Source organism: Ambystoma mexicanum, chromosome 4q (genome assembly GCF_040938575.1).
Source record: "Ambystoma mexicanum isolate Mex_15411 chromosome 4q, UKY_AmexF1_1, whole genome shotgun sequence".
Lineage (NCBI taxonomy): Eukaryota > Metazoa > Chordata > Amphibia > Caudata > Ambystomatidae > Ambystoma > Ambystoma mexicanum.
In genome coordinates this window covers 102,885,263-102,903,199 of record NC_090928.1, presented here as the reverse complement: position 1 = coordinate 102,903,199, position 17,937 = coordinate 102,885,263, and the positions used below count along the sequence as shown (strand labels likewise).

Here is a 17,937-nt window from a genome sequence, read left to right as displayed (position 1 = left end):
AGGTTTCTCTGCATGCGACATCTCCAGGGCAGGGAAGACAAGGCCAGACAACCAAAGAGAGGACAGGCAAGGGATAAAAGAAATCCAAGGAAACTGGGTTGTTCGGAAGAGGTCAGGAGGAGGTGGAAGACCAGGAGACCTGCTGGAGGAAGGAAGGTGTACAAGAGCATGGAGGCGAAATATAAAACAGGTAAGGTATTGGTTGGTAAGTGCAAGGGTACTGTGTTATGAGGGTGACTAAGGAGGTGTGGTGGAGTTGTAGCAGCAGTGTGGAGGAGCTTGTAATAATGCAGAGGAGGGAGCAGTAGTTTAGAGGAGGGAGCAGCAGTGCCGAGGACGGAGCAGCAGTGCCGAGGACGGAGCATCAGTGCCGAGGGTGGAGCAGCAGTGCCGAGGAGGGAGCAGCAGTGGCAGTAGTGCAGAGAAGGGGGCAGTAGTTCTGAGGAGGGAGCAGCAGTGCCAAGGAGGGAGCAGTAGTAGCTGTAATGCAGAGAAGGGGGCAGTAATGCAGAGAAAGGGGCAGTAGTGCAGGAGGGGACAGTAGTGCAGGAGGGGACAGTAGTGCAGAGGAGGGAGTGGTAGCGAGGAGGGAGTAGTTACATTGAAGGGTGGGGGCAGTAGTAGGAGGAGTGAGAAACATTGGAGGGAGAGAGGAGGAAGAAAGGGATTAAAAGAGGTGAAAGTGGGTGCAGTTGGGAATAGGATATAGAGAGATAGAGAGCCAGAGACCGGCACATCAGGGCATGAAAGGAAGGAGACTAAATCAGGTTAAGTGTCTGAAGGGAACATCCCCATACCCAGATGCTATGGTAGATACTAACCCCTTGGTAGTGTAGAGCTAGTATAGAAAGTCACTGAGGGAGTCTAGATAATTAAGGTTATTACCTTTTAGGTTTTACCGAACAGCTGACCTAGTGATTAGACAGTAGAGGTCAATATTTGGTAGATACTAACCCAGGTTTACGGACTTCTGGGCTAAGGTGGAAAATGCCAATTATAGATGATAGTGAAACTGCCCTAGTGCCCTGCTGAAGCAAGTAATAAAAACCCTTGAACCACCTCTGTGAGTTGGAGTATTCGGTCAGCTACCAATGACATCATCACACAACTAAAGTATCTCTCTCGTTCAGAGCAATATTCAGAAATAGATTTCAGTTGTGCCTGAAACCTTGGAGCCTAAATGCCGACCAATAGGGCCCTCAACATCTTTCATTAACTAATTATTTTTATTTTTGTTTGTTTCATTTTGGATTATGTTTTGAGGCGTGAGCTAGCTTTGTGACGCAGCAGAGCGCTGTAAATAATAGTGTAGGGATAATATTGAAGTAAACAATGGGTGCTGTGGACGAATCACAGATTGATTACAATAGAAAGCAAATGGAGAAGTAGATGACTGGAGAGGGGTATTTATAGAGGTTGGGAGGTGGGTTGCCAGATTTAGACTTTCTGCAAAAACATTAAAATCTTTAAACCAAACACCATTCCATCCTCAAAGTGAAAGGCCTCATAGTCAAGATCAACTTAATTCAATAATCTTGGAAGGACGAAGGGCTGAGTCCGTCCTGCCTGGACTAGAACTTGCAGGTTTGCCGCATGTCAGAGACAAATGCTTAATTTATGATCTATTCACCCATGCTCAGTTATTTTATTCAGCAATTTGATAATGAAATCTTTCAGAAACATTAGACACTGCATTGTCAACTTTGCAGTAGTCCAGTTGGACTACTGCAGAACCACCACTACTCAAGAAACCAATGTTAGAGCGAAACATAGCAGCAAGACTGAATAAGGATTAAGGAATAGGCAAAATATGCTGCAAGCTCTAAAAATATTCCCCTCTCGTGGTAAAACATGCATGATCAAGGGAATAGTAGTGAAATAAAGGGACATGCAGAATAAAGGCTTTCAGTCTGCTTGAGGCTCAACTGTTAAAATACTCCCTTGCTTCTCAACCAATCCCTATTGGCAGCAGGAGATGCAGTGCAAGGAGCATTTCTCTGGAAAACATTACTCCGGAAACTTCCAAGATATTCTATATAACAACCTCTCAGAAAAACCTTGCTCTTTGAGATTGTCTTTTTTCTAGCCCTATACTTGACCCATTCTTGATTTGGCCACATGTGGGCGCCTTGACATTTTGCTGCTGCTTGTGCCATACACGTTTACCAAAAATAAAATAAAAACAAACAAATGTAGTCATTGTAAATTTGACTTTGTTAAAAATAGCCTATTAAGAACCTCTGAAAAGGGTGGATTAAACAGTGGAAATATGTTTTGGACAATCTGAAATGTAATATGAAGAACCCGCAGACTATAAAAAAGCGGTCAATGACCATTAAAGTGGTAAAAAAAAGAGAGTGCAAGAAAAAAAGAATCTGAATGATCAGATAGTCTCATTCTAAAAAGACCATGAAGCAGGAAGCCTACCTGGGCCACATTGGTAAAGTGCTGTTTGATTAATAAAGATTTTTTTTAATTTGAAGTTACAACAAAAATGTATCCCTTGAGAGCATAGCCCAATGGGTTGAGAGAGAAGCAGAGGTGACGAATTTAGAGATCACTCCCAAATTCTTTGCAAAAGTGCGCATATAAACCTTCCAGCCTATTTTCTCAGCCAAGAGGGGCAATCAGCTTTTCTGAAAACAGTGAACCCAGCATGAAGTGTGATGGGATAACAGATAACATGGTTTTGCGGAAACCAACTTACAGAAGCTGATTTCAACAATTATATCTGCATGCAAGAGAAATGAAAATCAATTTCAGAGGAGAAATCTGTTCTTACCTCTACCAGGACTAATGGCTGTGAGAAGGGGCTTTCGATCGCTCATTTTCTCATTCATTTCCTTGTGAGAAACCAGCTCCATCTCTTTTTTCTCCAATAGCTTGCCTGATGGGTAGAATAGGCCAATAGTCTGGGTACCTTTGTCAGTTCTCTCTAAACTGAACCTTGACTTTGGCAAAGAGACAACAACAGGTTTCCAGGCAGCATCCTGAAAAGAAGGCCCACAATTGATTAAAGTGTTTTAAACAGATAGTATGCTGAAAATAAAAAACAGTTGTTAGTTTACATTTTTCAGTATCGAAGAACTATCTTGCTAGTGCTAAACAAGAAAATGGACAATACAGAACCAACTAAACAAGAACAAAGCACAGCCTTTCAGCTTGATCATGTCTGTACATAAAACAACATTTGGCCTGGTATGGAAGAGCATCGAAAAAAGAAATACTAAGCTTACAAGTCTTTCTTTCCATACAAATATATAGTTACATTTCAATTGTCATGAATATTTGCTGTCTTTCAATCTCCTAAAATACAACAATGGAGAAAATAGCATTCTAGATAAGACAACTGGAAGATTGCCAAACCAGTGACAAGCCATGTAGCAAATCCTTGTTAATGAGACAAATGTAAACTAGAAAAACTCACTTTGCTTTCTTTTATAAAACAAAATTGTGCTATGTAAAATGTTAACTTTAACTAAAATAAGACATCTAGTGTCTTCTAAACTTTAGGGTCTTGTCCTGTCTTGGTTTCTCAAACTCCTTATGGGACCCTCTGAGCGGTACACACAACAAAGGCGCACCACACTCTACTTCTAGCCTCTTAATTGGATTCTCAGCTGCTCTCTAGTAGCTCCTGTCAACCTCACAGGGTCCTTATACAACTAAGTCTGTGAGGTTGTCTGCAACCTCATGGATTACATTTTTCATAGACTCTCTACCAGACTCTCAGCTTTTTGAAGCATGCTTTCTTTAAAGACTTCACCAGGCTGGTTTTCTTTCAGAGACTTACCCCGGCTTTTGATTTGCTAGGTAAACAGTACCTTGGAGACTGCAAAAACCTCCTGGATTTGAGAGGCACACATTTCTTGAGCAATGTCAGCTGCCTCATAGTCATTAACAAAGAGTGGAACAGGGACTCATTTAAAATGTAATTGTTATGAGTCAAATTGTTTAACTCTATTTGTGCTAATTAAATAAACACAAGAGTAATTGACCAATGAAGACCATTGTAATCAGTTTGATGAAGCCAAGTAATGTTGATCTAGATATTTAACTAAAAAACAATGTTATACTCTATGTTACCAAATCCAAAAACCAGATTGTAGACACAATTACAATGACCATCATCCACAATAAATCCAGAAAAGTGATCTAGATATAATACAGATCCTATAGGCAATGGTGGTTATGGATTTGTAGATATATGTCAGGTTTTCTCAACAGTTTAATGCATTTAACACCATCTTCACAACAACTGCAGTCCTTTCTGTTTACGGCACAGACATAAGCATATGTGTTCCAGTAATAGTAATTTTAAAAATCCTCTCATCAGGGTGATTACAATTGGAATTGAAGTGAACTGCAATGAATATTTCACAGTTGGCTCTTATATCCCAGGCAAAATCCAAATCTCCATACATTCCTTCAAGATTATATCACTCAGGTTTTATCAGATTCTACAGCGAGATCCTCTTAATTAGTAAAGAATATGGGTGCATATTCTTCCTGACGTTTCAAAACACAATGCATCTTTCATAGGTTTCAGATATTCCTTATATTAGTCCACACAATATGCATAGACTGACTCCACCAAAGATTAAACTCTCAAAACTCTGCAGTGAGTCAGTCAGGCAGTGTGTTCTGTGGGCTAAAATATGGAGTATCTGAACAGTACACTCTGACTGCTAAACAGCAGCATTATTCTAAAAAGGTCATGGAGGAGAAAGCCTACCTAGGCCACATTGGAAAAGTGCTGTTTTAGCAATAAAAAAAGTTTGTGATTTGAAGTGAGCAACACAAAACTAACCCTTGGGAACATAACACAATTTTTGTTGATCTCCCTATATCCCTTAATGGGTATGGAATAAAAGGGCTAGTCCTGTACGGTTTATTACTCTTTACTCAGTCAAGCACTTCAGCAGCCTCTCAGCTTTGTCCGGCAAGTGTTCCTTCAGAGATTTCAGTGCCTCTTGGCTTTGTCAGGCAATAACTTCTTCAGAGACATTAGCATCTTCTTATCAGAGACAGGAATTTAATTGGAAGCTATGCCAGCCTTTTAGTTTTATGAGGCAAGGGGTTCTGTGGCAAGTCTGATGACCTTCATGTCGTATATTGTGGGGCAGCCAAGCTCCAGGGGGCTCAGGCAATCCGCCCGCTACCTGAAATAACCTTCAGAGGGTGGAAGTAGAGGGGCTTCCCGAAGCCGCTTATCCACGAAACCTCCATGGAATGGGTCACCGACCTTCCTTTTGTTCACCCCAAGGAACTCAGCTCCAATTCCATACCCTAGTTGTCAGTGCAACCTTTGGCTGGAATCCCACTTCTTGAGTAGAATCTTGTCCATGAGGTGTATAAACCAGGACCTTTTTACACCCTCTACGTAGTCCTCATCTAGCCCATTCTACCCACCACCTCAGCGAACCCATGCAACTTCACAGCACAGCCAGGAAAACGTCTAGAGCCAGGGGACAACGGGTCCCAGAACACCCCCTCACCCAGTCAGTGTCCCTCACTGAGTGACCCAAAGTTCCATGGGATTGCGCCAACCATGCGCTCATCAGACAGTACTCGCACCTCCAGCCAAGACACCGCACTTACCTGGGGAAAATCTGGGAAGCCTTCCTGGAGCAGCACATTCTTGTCCTGCTGTCCCTGCGCTCGGGAGTGGAACTTAAGTATGCTTCCAATATGTCCCAATAATGCATTCTCCTGTTCACCAGGTGAACCAAATAGGCTCATTAGGGTAATAGGCCGATTGGGAAGGGATCCTAAACTGAAATCACCAACTGGGAAAGGACTTAGCCCTCCTGAACATTTATAAAAAGCTGAAGCAGGCAGATGGATAAACAGACATGAACGCAGGTGAAAACATTTACCAGAACAGCAACACAGAAGTAGGCTGTGGAACGGGTGCAGGTATGCCCAAAGACTGCAATACAGATGAGAATGCCATTGACGCTGGAGAGCATTAAAAGATCAAAGGTAAAAGGGCTACAGAAGAGCCCAGGGTCTGAGAACCAGAGAGCCTGGGGAGGCGCTCCACCATCACCTCTGACAAAGAAAGAGAGATTGAGTGAACCCATTCAGTGTGTGGCACTGGAGAGCAAGTAGAGAATCTCTGCTAGAAACCCTAGGGAAGTGAAGAAGGGAAGGCGTGAGACAAACTATACCTCAGTATCCAGTTTAAGGAAGCTGACCGTAATCGGACACTACATCCCAGTGACCTCCGCCAAACCACTCTTAGGAACTGTACCAAAAGACAATTGAAGAGAACGAAGATAAGGAAACCAGAGTACTTCTACTATCCTGGAACAGATAGGGAAGGACTTTAAATGAGATTTGGATTTTAGTTTGGCAAGAGAATAGGACTTGTCAAGTTAGACACGCCCTGGCTTAGAGTGAAGGTGCGCAGAAGCTCCCTTTTCCCCTATTTGTCTCATTCATTTTATTCTAGCAAACTTCTTTTAGTTCTAGTTGGAACCCTACTAGAGCCTAGCACTTTTAGGCATTTGCTCAGCCCACATCCTGGCTAAAATTACAATAAAACCTTTCAAACCAGTAATTTTTTGTGGTATGACTGGTAGACTGGATCTGTCAAGCCACTCGATTGCCAGAGTTCCCCCTGAGAATACAACATCAAATATTGAGAGCTTCCAGAGAGAGCAGAGTAGGACATCTTTCCTTGCCTTCAAAAAGGATACATCATCTTCCTCTAACAAGCTGGTCACGAACTTTGGTTAAGAGTGGTCATGGGCTTCTAGAGTGCATCAAAATGGCTATTTAATTTGCAATTCAGGGACTTTTAAAACTGCTGCCTTTATTCCAATTGGTACAGCACTTGCCTTCTCATTCCTCCTGCAACAAGGCTGTAGCTACAGGCAGGAAGGCCTGGCCAGTCTAAGCCTTTGTTTGCTCTCTCTCCAAAATAATAGGCCTTCAATGGGCACTGTAAGGAACTCATGGTGTGAACAATAAAGACAGACATAAGTGTGTTTATTGAGCTATAAATGCAGGGTTGAAAAACGCCTAACCTAAACCTAAATCTAAGATGGGAGCAAACGTCGATCATCAAATGAAAAATAAGGCAGTCCTAGTGCCATTGTGTCAAATAAAAGGACCTATACTAAGAAAAACCTATTTCCAATCCTTACAACTAATAGAAAAAGGGTGTGGGATAGTTTTCAAGAAAAGTGTTCACAAATAATATGTCAGAATGCGGTAGCCTGGGTCTACCTTCACCACATTTTGAGCACGGGGTAAGGTAGGATCTTGGAGCACAGTACACTTTCGAGCTTTCACAGCACGAGACGATAGTTCCGCTTCAGCTATCAGGTTCTTCGATGGCCAAGTCTTCTTTACCATAAGTCTTGTGCTTTCGAGGGCCTGATGTTTTCGACAAACAAACACAAAGCTCCTTTCCACATATACTTTGGGTGATGGAATTACCCCTGGGTCCCCCTCTTCCGGGCGCTGATCCTTCACAAATCATATTCCACAAATCAAATAACAGTTCCTTTACCAAATCATAGTTTGTTTCCTTCTGTAACTTAGGGTGATACTTGTCAACCCTGGATTTCCCTCTGCAGTTGCAAATCCACAAAATGTCCTTAGCACTATCAGGGCCTCCGGTTTTAACTTCTCAGGAGCCTCGACAGCCAAGCCGCTTTTCAACTTTAAGTCTCCTGCCTTTGAGGGTCGGAAAAAAAATAAACAAATGAAAGTTCTTTTCAACTTGGATTTGGGATGATGGTTCTTCACCCCTGGGTCCCCCTCTTCTGGGTGCAGACCCCTCTCAATTCTCAGCGTCCCTCCACCGGCTTCACTATGGCCTTTCTTGTATACACAAACCTTAATGTCGTTTTAAACAGTTCTCCATGGACGTCCCTCCGCTGGGTTCACTTTTGTCAACACACTGTTTCTTGGTACTTTTAGACTTTGTCCCTTTTTACTGGCAGCCCTCTGCGGGTTCACTGTTGCCATTTCACAATTCTTGCTCAATTGTCTTTGGGCTTCACTTCACTCGATGCAGGATTCACTTCCCTTGCTTTCTCAACAGTTTGTCAAAGACTTTCGATTGTACAGGGATTACGCTAGATCTCCTCTATGAGCACTTTGACCTGTCTTGGCGGCTCTCCTACGGCCTTCTGGTATCTGTAGTTATAATCAACATGGGATCGACCAGGGTTTTTCGAGTCAGCACCCATGTGGTGCCGGTTCCCTCTGCAGCTGGTCTTCCCTTAACACTTTTACAGTTCTTTGAACTTCTTTAAATATGCCACATGGCGACTTTCATTCAACACTGCCCGGTTCTTATCGGTTCTCCCCTCGACTCACCAGCTGTGATGAACCGCTTGGCTTTCCTTCTGTCTGGACTGAAGGCCATTACCACGGTAGCAGGAGTCTCCCTCACTCTGGCTTATTGGCATAGGCATGCCCTGTGTACCGTTGATATCTGCTGCAGGACTGTATAGCTATTGTCCTCAGGCTTATGAAATCGCCAGCCGAACTTTAATTACGCACTGCACAGACCAGCTTCCCAGCAGCCCCAGCCTCTAGACCACCAGAGGCTAAGTGGAAGGGGCACTCACCCCCCTAAACCAAATTGACCTACCACAGGGATGCCAAAGAATGCCCCCCCCCCTAACATGACTGGCATTGCAGGACTGCCAGTGATCAACAAATTACTTACCTCTCTGTAATGTCCTTTCTGATGGATGTTCCTCTCACAGACTCCTCATCTATGATATCCCTATCTCAGCGCAGCTGTTCTCATGAATCTGTTCCGTCACCAGGGGATGCAGAGAGGTTCTACGTCAGCTCCTTCGGATGCCTCCACATGCCCTGTACCGTATATGATGTTGGGCCAGTATATATAGAGGCGCCACGCACCATGACCTGAGTTCATTCCTTTTTCCTTAGCAGTCTAAAACAGAGGGACTGTAAAACCAATGGTGTACTAGCTTAACGCAAGAGCGACAGGTAGGGAGGGCTATAAGGAAGCAGTGGAAGGAACATGCATCTGAAATAACATTACTGAGAAGTAAGTAATGTGTTCTTCTAATGGATTCATTCCTCCATGAATTCCTCATCTATAATAGACTCCCAAAGCAAGACACCCACCTAAACCAGAAAGTTCTGGAGGACTGCCCTACCAAAACAGGCATCCTTATCCCGAAAGGGAATCCAAGCAATAATGCTTGGCAAACGTGGGCAAAGATGCTCGCGTTGCCGCCTGGCAAATGCCCAGGACTGAGACTCCCGTCTGCAGAGCAGAGGTGGCAGCCATTCCCCCTGCTAGAATGAGCTCTGAGACCCAGAATGATACACACAGACATGTGTAGTGAAAGGGGGTGCAAGAACCATTTTGGGACCGGCCCACACACTATAGCACACCTCCCACCTCCCACTAACAGGTTCGACTCTGCGCAACAGCCATGAACTCACAACTGGAGAGATGATACTTTCAGCATAAACTAAGAATTTATTTGACAGAAAGGCAAAATATAAAAAGACATTAATTTTAGCAGCAATTGGGAATAATAATAAAAGGCAAGTTAGAGAAATCACAAATACTTAGAACACAGCCTCACGTTGCTTGTATCCAACGCTGGGGAACCCTGGTCATCTTAAACAAACTGCTGCCCATAATCATTCTTCAGCCAGCCCTTTAGATGCCAGCACAAGGAGCTGCAGGGGCACATCAAGCTCTGGGCACTTGCTTGATGCAAATCCATGGAAGAATCCCCCAGGGTCATGAGTGCATGCATTCTTGTACCTTTGTGCTGTCAGTCGGCGTGACACAATATGCTAGAACTTTCTCAGTGCAAAACATGTTTACTGATGGAAAAAACAACAGCTCGCTAACTCTCGAAGGCGCTCCTTCCTCCCCCTCAGAGCCCATCTGCAAATTCAGGAATGTCTCTTATCAGCAATGGCCGGGTTGAGGCAGCAATTTCTCATGCGAAAGAGGACCCCGTTTAGGGAAGCTGGCAGTGGCACGGCTGCAAAGAAAAAATATTCCAGGGGAAGCTTGAAACAGTATGCATTGCAATTAACCCCTAGTGAGCAAGCTTTACCGGGCCTGCACTCTGCTAGCTAGTGTCTACAAGACTGGCCATCTTAGACGCTATAATGCTTTAAATACAGGCCTCTATCAGCTACTAAGCTTGGGCCTCTGCCCTGTCTTTGCAAGCTATGAATGTAAGCTTCCACCCCTTTGATGCCTGCACGTTCAATGTAGTGTCATGATCTCTGCTTCCAAAGGGTCAGGACTTACCCAACTCCCTTGGAAGCAGACCCATAACCCCGGTTCCGGGTGCCGGCCAGTCCCAATTGGGACCTCTTGGACCCTGTCCTGGCGCCAGTGGCACCAGGCTCATAAATATGCCCAGTCCCAGCGCTGGAAGCGCCGGGCTCCTAATGCTTGGGTGGACTTACCTGCAGCAGACCATGCTGCTTACTTACCTGCCAGTTGAGCCCCTGATCCTCTTCTGTTTGGGACTACTTTTCCTGTTGGGTGGGGCAGGAGCCACTCCCTAGGTTCAGAACACTGGAACTCTTCTGGAAAGCAGGAACTCTTTTCTTACTTAGGCGAGGCCGTGGAAGGAGACACCTAAGCACTACAGGAGGCTATTTAAACCACACCCGATGGATGAATCTTGCTTTGCGTTATTCTGCATTCTCTGCAGCAGAACGCTCACCGTGTCTTCTGATCCTGTGCCTAAGGATACAAAGGCTTACCATCCTGGAATCCAGTCTTCAGCAGCACCTATAAAGACAAAGAAAGAACAGGTTAGCACTACGGTCTTCAGTGGCAGCGCATCTCTTACCTGGTCCAGCGGCTGTCACCAACGCCTCGCGCTGCATACTTGCATCTGAAAGACAAAGGCTTACCGACTCTTCGCACGCTCCGGAGGTCTTCGCGCTGCATTCCGGCATCTGAAAGACAAAAGCTTACCGCCTCTTCGCACGCTCCGGAGGCCTTCAACGCTGCATCCCGCATCTGAAAGGCAAAAGAAGGTGCGTTTAGAGACATTGGGCAACTTTACTACTCACGTGCCATCACTCCTTCCCACGCCGAAATCAGCGGGTATCCCAGCACCCTTCAGCTTCTCTAAAGCTCCGAACTTGTACCTGCAAGGTAAAAGAGACAGTTAGTGCGCATCGTGAAGCAGGCAACAAGCGCTCACTTACGTGCTTCCAAGCGCTTCTATTCCTCACGCGGGTTCGATCCTCAACTCTCTTCAGCCCGCCATCCGCCATCTCCGGAACCCTGCAAAACAAGAGGTATCATTACAAAAGAACTTTACATAAGTCAAAAGCCATACTCACGTGCTCCTCGGCACCGCTCCACAGCAGCTACGCCTTACGCACTTAAAGACTTTTAAGACATTTGAAGTGCCCAGAATTTACCGTTCGTGCAGTAAACGACGGACAGCAGTCCTCTGAGGTCAAGAGGCCTGCACCCTTATCCAGTGAAGAAACTGGTTACGGCACCCTGCCCCCGAGGCAGATGGAGAGCTCGGCGTTCACCTACCTAAGGTGAGATCGTTAACCTTTGGGGTCCTACAGGAGAAGAGAAAGGGAAGAGGAGAGAGGCACCCAATAACCCCAGTTCATTAATCCCATATTTTCTATCTGCAGACATCTTACTCTCCGAGTCAGACACACAGTTCACAGAGGTCCAGCCCGAGGAACCAACCGTGTGTTACACATCACCTTTGAAGACACGGCATTCACCCAGTCAAGACCGGCGCCTCTGCGGGAATCAGGTGAGCATTACATGTAGCTCATTATGCTTGGTATGTAGGTGCTACTAAGTATTACTAATCCATCTATAAAGGTCTGTTTCAGCATGTAGTACACACTTCGAATAAGCTGTTAGTCTTAGCTGTTAATGCAGCCATCTAAGGACCTAATATGTAATATGGTTAGCTCAGCAGGCTAATGCACCCGGGAAAATGCATCTTCCTTAACACTACAAGATGGTCTGTTTGGCAACAGCCCTGCCAGCACAAGCACCAGCCTAACCAACGAACAGCTGGCCATCTTTCCTAGCCTCTCTAGTACAAGATGTGTAGAACTTCAGGGCCCATACTGGGTTCAGCCAATGGAATCGTTTCTCTGCCTTTGAAGTGTGAGACGGACAAAAAAACACAGGAAGATGGATCTTTTGAGAGAGATGGAAATTTGAGACCACCTCTGGCAGAAAGGAGAGCCTCACACTCAAACCCACCTTCTCTTTGAAAAAAAGGAATAGGAAGTTAAAACAGACAATGTCTGGAGCTCACTCACCTGTCCCGCTGAAGTGATGGCAACCCGGAAAATCACCTTAAGGGTGAGCAATCTAATACGACATGAATGAAGGGGCTCAAATGGAGCACCCATAAGAAATGTTACAACTAAATTCAAATCCCACGCCGGAACCACAAACTGGCAGGGAGGAAACTGGTTACACAACCCCTGCAAGAACTGCATAACAGTGGGGATTGCAAAAAATGAGCCCTGTTCCTGGGACCTCTTAAACACAAATAGTAGCAAGGTAACCCTTCACAGTGCCAATCTGCATGCCTGCCTGGGCCAATGATAGAAAAAAATCCTACAAAGGGGACAGAGGACAGGATAAAAGGGACCAGGCCAGTCTCCCGCACTAGGTCGAAAATGTACACCACCTGCAGGCATAAATGGATTTTGTAGCGGGCCTCCAAGCTGAAAGGAGCTCATCGAGGACATCCTCTGACAAGTCCCACTCCTTGAATCTCAGCCTCTCAGTAGCCAATGATGAAGGTTCAGGCTGCTGAGGTTTGGACGGAGGACCCACCCCTCCGATTGGGAGAGCAAGTCCACTCGACTTGGAAGGTGCCAGCGAGGGCACATGGACATGTCCAGCAACTCAAGATACCACATTCTCTGGGCAAAGTCTGGAGCCATCAGGATCATCGTGGTTCCGTACAACACGCAATCTCCTGAGAACCAGAGGAATGACAAGGATCGGCAGGATCGCATAAAGGAGGTTGAATGTCCACTCCATCGTCAGTGGGTCCCCCAAAGTTCCCTGATGAGTAAATTCCCTTGAAGCGAAGTGGTCCAATTGAAGAGCTCCCCAAAAAGAGAAGATCTCCTCCAGACCTACCTGTCAGAGCTCCCACTTGTGGGAGGCCCAAGTCAGTCTGCGCAAAGCATCCACTGTGATATTGTCTCATCTGGCCAGATGAGCTGCCGTCAGAGAGACACTGTTGTCCAGAGCCCAGAACTACAGTCTCATTGCTTCTCTGGACAAAGGCAAGGACCCCGCTCCACCTAGTTTGTTGAGGTATTACATCCCCGGGGTAGGCAACTCATGTCTGATGGCGGAAGCCATGATTAAATATTGCTGCAGCACACAAAAGCCAATCTTGGTGCTTGTACTTCTTATCCGACTGACTGGCAGTTGCGGGAGTCAAAGCTGGGGCCTTCAAACCTGCTGGCCCAACCGCCAGACCTGTGGCATTAAGGGAACCAGTAGGGCTGACTTTCAGGCCCTGCTGTGTTTGAACATCAAAAGAACATCCTATTCTGCCTCTTCTCATTGCACATCCAGTCCTAGATGGCTTGCCACCTGGGACATCAAGCCCAGAAAGACCATTTTGTCATTTAGAAGGGAGGTGGATGGAGGTTCATAGTTTGATGTCTCTTTAGGAGTCATGACTTCCTTCCCCAGGATTTCTCCTTCCTCTGACCAAGACCCCTCACTCTGACTCCTCCTTGAAGTAAACTGGTGTCTGCCCCCCATGGGTCTTATCGTGGGCTACAGGCTCCTGCCCAGAGCGGAACTGATGAAGTCTCCAAAATGTTCTCCATGATTGCAGGTGGTAAGTCCTTATCACCTACCAGGAGGCTAGGTGCGTCTATGGGCCAGGGTAACCCCTCCATTGGACTTTGGGTGAATACAATAGAGACCAATGATGGAACTTTCATGGCGATGAGCGTAGGGCTGGAAATGACGGGAACTTGGCCTGGTGTGCCGATACCGGGACGGCGTGACAGTGCGACAACTGCCAATCGACAACTGGGACCAGCAGTGACCTACTGAAGATAACTGAGCAAAATCTCAACAGGAAGAGCACCAATTCTAGCAATGGACAGTGCTGCCATTCCTTTAGCAGTGGCAACTCCAACGTCGACGGCTCGATCAACAGCACCTCATTCATTAAAGACGCTTAGGCCTCAACTGCCAACGAAGGCAACATCACCAATGGGTGCTTCCCTTTCTTCAGCAAAGTCGACCCCTCTTCCTGATGACAATGAGATAACGGTCACTTTGTTTTAATCCTGGCAGCTGTGTCTGCTCCCCATCAGCCATGGTACTTGAGGGCAGTCCTTGGCATGATCATCATTGAGATTCTCCTGCCCAGTGTTCTTCCTTGAACACTTGGAGCACAATTTGAAGAGGGACATTATTCCTTTCCCTTCTAAGCTAGGCCTAAATGCACAGAGCCACAGAAGCTGCCAGAAAAAAAAGCCAAAGCCCCGGCACGATCTGAAAGCCTTGAGAAAAACTAAAATCAAGAGGAGCAGCAATATATGCCAAATAACAGGACCGCACTCCTAGGACTTCCTTCTACAACAAACAGAAACATTATCTGTAAGAAAATTGTAGCTGTAGAATGTGGGCTCGTAATACAGGGTCTGTCTCAATGGGCTGGTTGTGCATAAGCTCTTAAAGCAGAAACAACCTGCTTACAGGCTGCAACTGAATTTCATTGCATTTAAATGTATATTGGTTTCCGGGGGCTCCAGGCCAGTGGTGGGAATTCATCTAAAGTATGTGTGTATACAAAAGACCCAACACTGGGTATGGATGAATTCCCATGGCGGGGTGCCGAAATTACATGGGACCAGACCTGGAAATGAGGACTAGCTAAGTGGTGTTGGGTGGGAAGAGGTAGTGCAAGAAAAGCTGTGGGGGCCTGGAGTGTGAGGCGAGGGAAGAGGGTGTGAGGAGGCTGGGGAGGAGAGACCAAAATAATTGGGGACACACGGGGAGAAGCACACGAACGGCCAAGAGAATGTGGGTGGTTACTGTGTTTCTGGCATCCTAATTGGACGGCACCTCTGACCCCATGTGCAAATCTTGCTATGTGCCTTGGGTTATGTTAGTTACTCAAAGTCAGATACCTTTTGGCACTAGTGGAAAGTCAAACCTTCTGTGAACTGTACCTAAAAGGCAGTTTGCTGTTGCACAGGGAACACGTGGTCTGGGAGACCTACTTATTGACAGGCATTTGGGTCTAGAGACGGAGTTGAATGATATGATATATGATATGATATGGCATTTGTAACGCGCCTATACACAAGTGTTTCAATTCTGGCAATTCTGGGCTCTAGGAACTGATGGGCATGCCTTCTGTGGCACAGAAAAAGGCATCAGGAACGTTGTGACAGAGTAAATAAATAACATTAAGGTGCATTTGGTGAAACTAACTTATATTCTGTGACCAAGTAACAATTGTGCATATTTATTTGTTTATACATTCGTATGCATATATGATATACTTAAATAACTTGATCATTGAAATGTGGTGGCAGTAATGTTCCTGGACACAACTCAGACATGCATAGCAGTGGTACAGGCTATTCCAATCTCCATTTTCTTGCAGAAATTCTGATGGAAGTATTTCCCTATACAACAGTGAAGAGAGATGGCTGGAAGGTTTAAGAAAAAACATCTGTGAGGTACTGTGGGCAACTCCCATGGGCACTGTTTTTTCAGCTGGCCATCCTATTACAGAAGGGGAAAGACCATATGCAAGTCAGACTCGGTCCCTCCTCAAAAGTGGCATTCCAGTCCGAACTGCTAGGTCACATCCCTTCTAAGCAAAGAAAATCAAGACACGTCTCTGCCTTATTGGGTGTCATCAGTGAGGTGGAGCTGAAAAACGATTGTCTGGAGGGCTGCCTAAAGTAATAGCACTGGTTATAATTCATTCAACACCTTTCAGACATCGACCTTCATTTATGCCAATGGCATCCAAAGTAATATGAGCGTGCTTAGATGAGGGCTCCTAGCCAGCCATCCCTTGAGACACATGCTGCGGCTCACAGATGACACCCAATGAGGGTGAACAATCTCTGGGGTTGCTTATGGTCTCGTGCTGATGGAATGTGACCTAGCAGTTTGGGCTGGACAGCCCCTTTGGGGTGAAACCAAGGCTAATTTGCATACTGCATTTTTCCTTCTGTAACAGCATGGTAGGCAATAAGCATGCAATGGTCTGGAGGGTTGCCCAGAACAATGTCAGTGGTTATGATTAATTCACGCCTTCAACTTTCGGAGTTCTTATTTGCTTATTTAGGTTCCATTCTTCTCAAGATAATCATTTCCGACAGATTCCACGTGCTTTGAAGTCCGTTATAAAATGTGCTATTATTACTGAATGGAATAGTACCCAATGGACAACAGACACGTTGCACTTGGGCAGATTAGTTGCAATGGGTGGAAATCATTCTGTGAGGTTTTTTCTGCTGCCATTATTTTTACTCGTTGGCATGTGCCACCACTCTACCGAAAGACGCATTGATACAAACTAATTGTTTATACTGAGCATAGGTAACAATATATTCTGCTTCATACAGCAGTGGCCGTTGTTTGGATCGCGTCTCAAGCTTAACATCACAACCATCGCTAATACCAATGTCTTAAAATGCAGCATTAGCAATACATTTTTTAGATGTTTCTCGGGGTGACAACATGCACCCTGCCTCAAGATCGCCTGTTATGTTGCTATCGATTCTGGGGGGCAGGTCCCACAAAATATATGCTGCTGGCTGCGGGTCCGCCCTCCCATGATAGGCATTGAGGCTTTTGGTCTAGCTCTTTCATTGCATCCTTTAGTAGTTCTGCCCTGTCTCAGGGAGGCACTTAAAGTGATATATGATCCAGTGAGCCAGAGCATTGCCAAGCAATCATTTCATTTGGGTGCTATCTTTCTTATTTGATGGGGGTGATACAGCACAGTCAAGACTGGTAAGGCCCCACTCATGTTCAGATGCAGCTCTGCAGTCCAATCAGAGAGACAGCTCCATCCTACTGTCCACCCTCCGCCAGACCAGTGTCACGATGCTAGAAAAGTATAAGGCGAGGCGATATAGGGGAAGAACCCCCGGCACTTATGTGGAGGTGGGGCAAGTCTTTTTACTGCCCTTCGCCGCCATAGTAGGAACAACAAATCGAAAGTGGATGGTAGATGCCACAGAAAGATATATTCATGTTAATGAAATGAGGAACATGTAGACATTTTATATTTTCAAATGGATACGATATGGAGGTCAAAGTATTTGTCCTTTACTATATTTAAAGATGGAATAAGGTGTTAAAACATGTTGTAAGTGAATGTGGAACATTTTAAAATAATTGAAAATGTCTACGTTTCGCAGCATAGACTATTGTAGATCTTCCCTCCTCAAAAAAGTACCTTTGTGTGGCATTACACCAACTGGGGCAAAGTGCTTAACAGGGGAAAAGTGGCATGCCTTGCTGAAAGAGCGAAGACAGTTTTCGGGGGAGGTGTAGCCACTACCATGCCAATGTCCCTAACCAGGGCCAGAGCAAAAACAAAGAGGTGATGGCTGGAAGGTTTAGACTGAATATTAACCACTGGCTTTGCTCTGGGCAACCTTCCAGACCATCGTTCTTCGCCTGCCAAGCCATTACAGAAGGGGAAATACGATATGCAAATCAGGCTTGGTCCCACCCCAAAAGGGGCAGTCCAGCCCAAACTGCTAGGTCACATCCCTTCTGCACGAGACCACAAGCATCCCCAAACATGTTTCAGCTGTGTTGGGCCTCATCAGTGAGGAGTAGCTTGGGTCTCTAGGCCCAGTAGGCACGGGACCCACGTCTGGGTATACCGGTCCCACTCGGGGTGACCAAGCAAAAACAAAGAGGTGATGGCT

The 17,937-nt window shown here is 45.6% G+C and overlaps 1 protein-coding gene across 2 annotated transcripts in view; it reads right to left on the bottom strand.

Annotated features, from left to right (window-relative positions):
• The window catches only part of DZANK1 (double zinc ribbon and ankyrin repeat domains 1), a 1,110,268-nt gene that overhangs the window by 419,288 nt on the left and 673,043 nt on the right, over positions 1-17,937 (bottom strand). For both annotated transcript variants that reach the window (XM_069607537.1, XM_069607538.1), the window contains exon 13: positions 2,783-2,990. In XM_069607537.1, the coding sequence (XP_069463638.1) occupies positions 2,783-2,990 (208 nt within the window). The remainder of the gene's footprint in view (positions 1-2,782; positions 2,991-17,937) is intronic.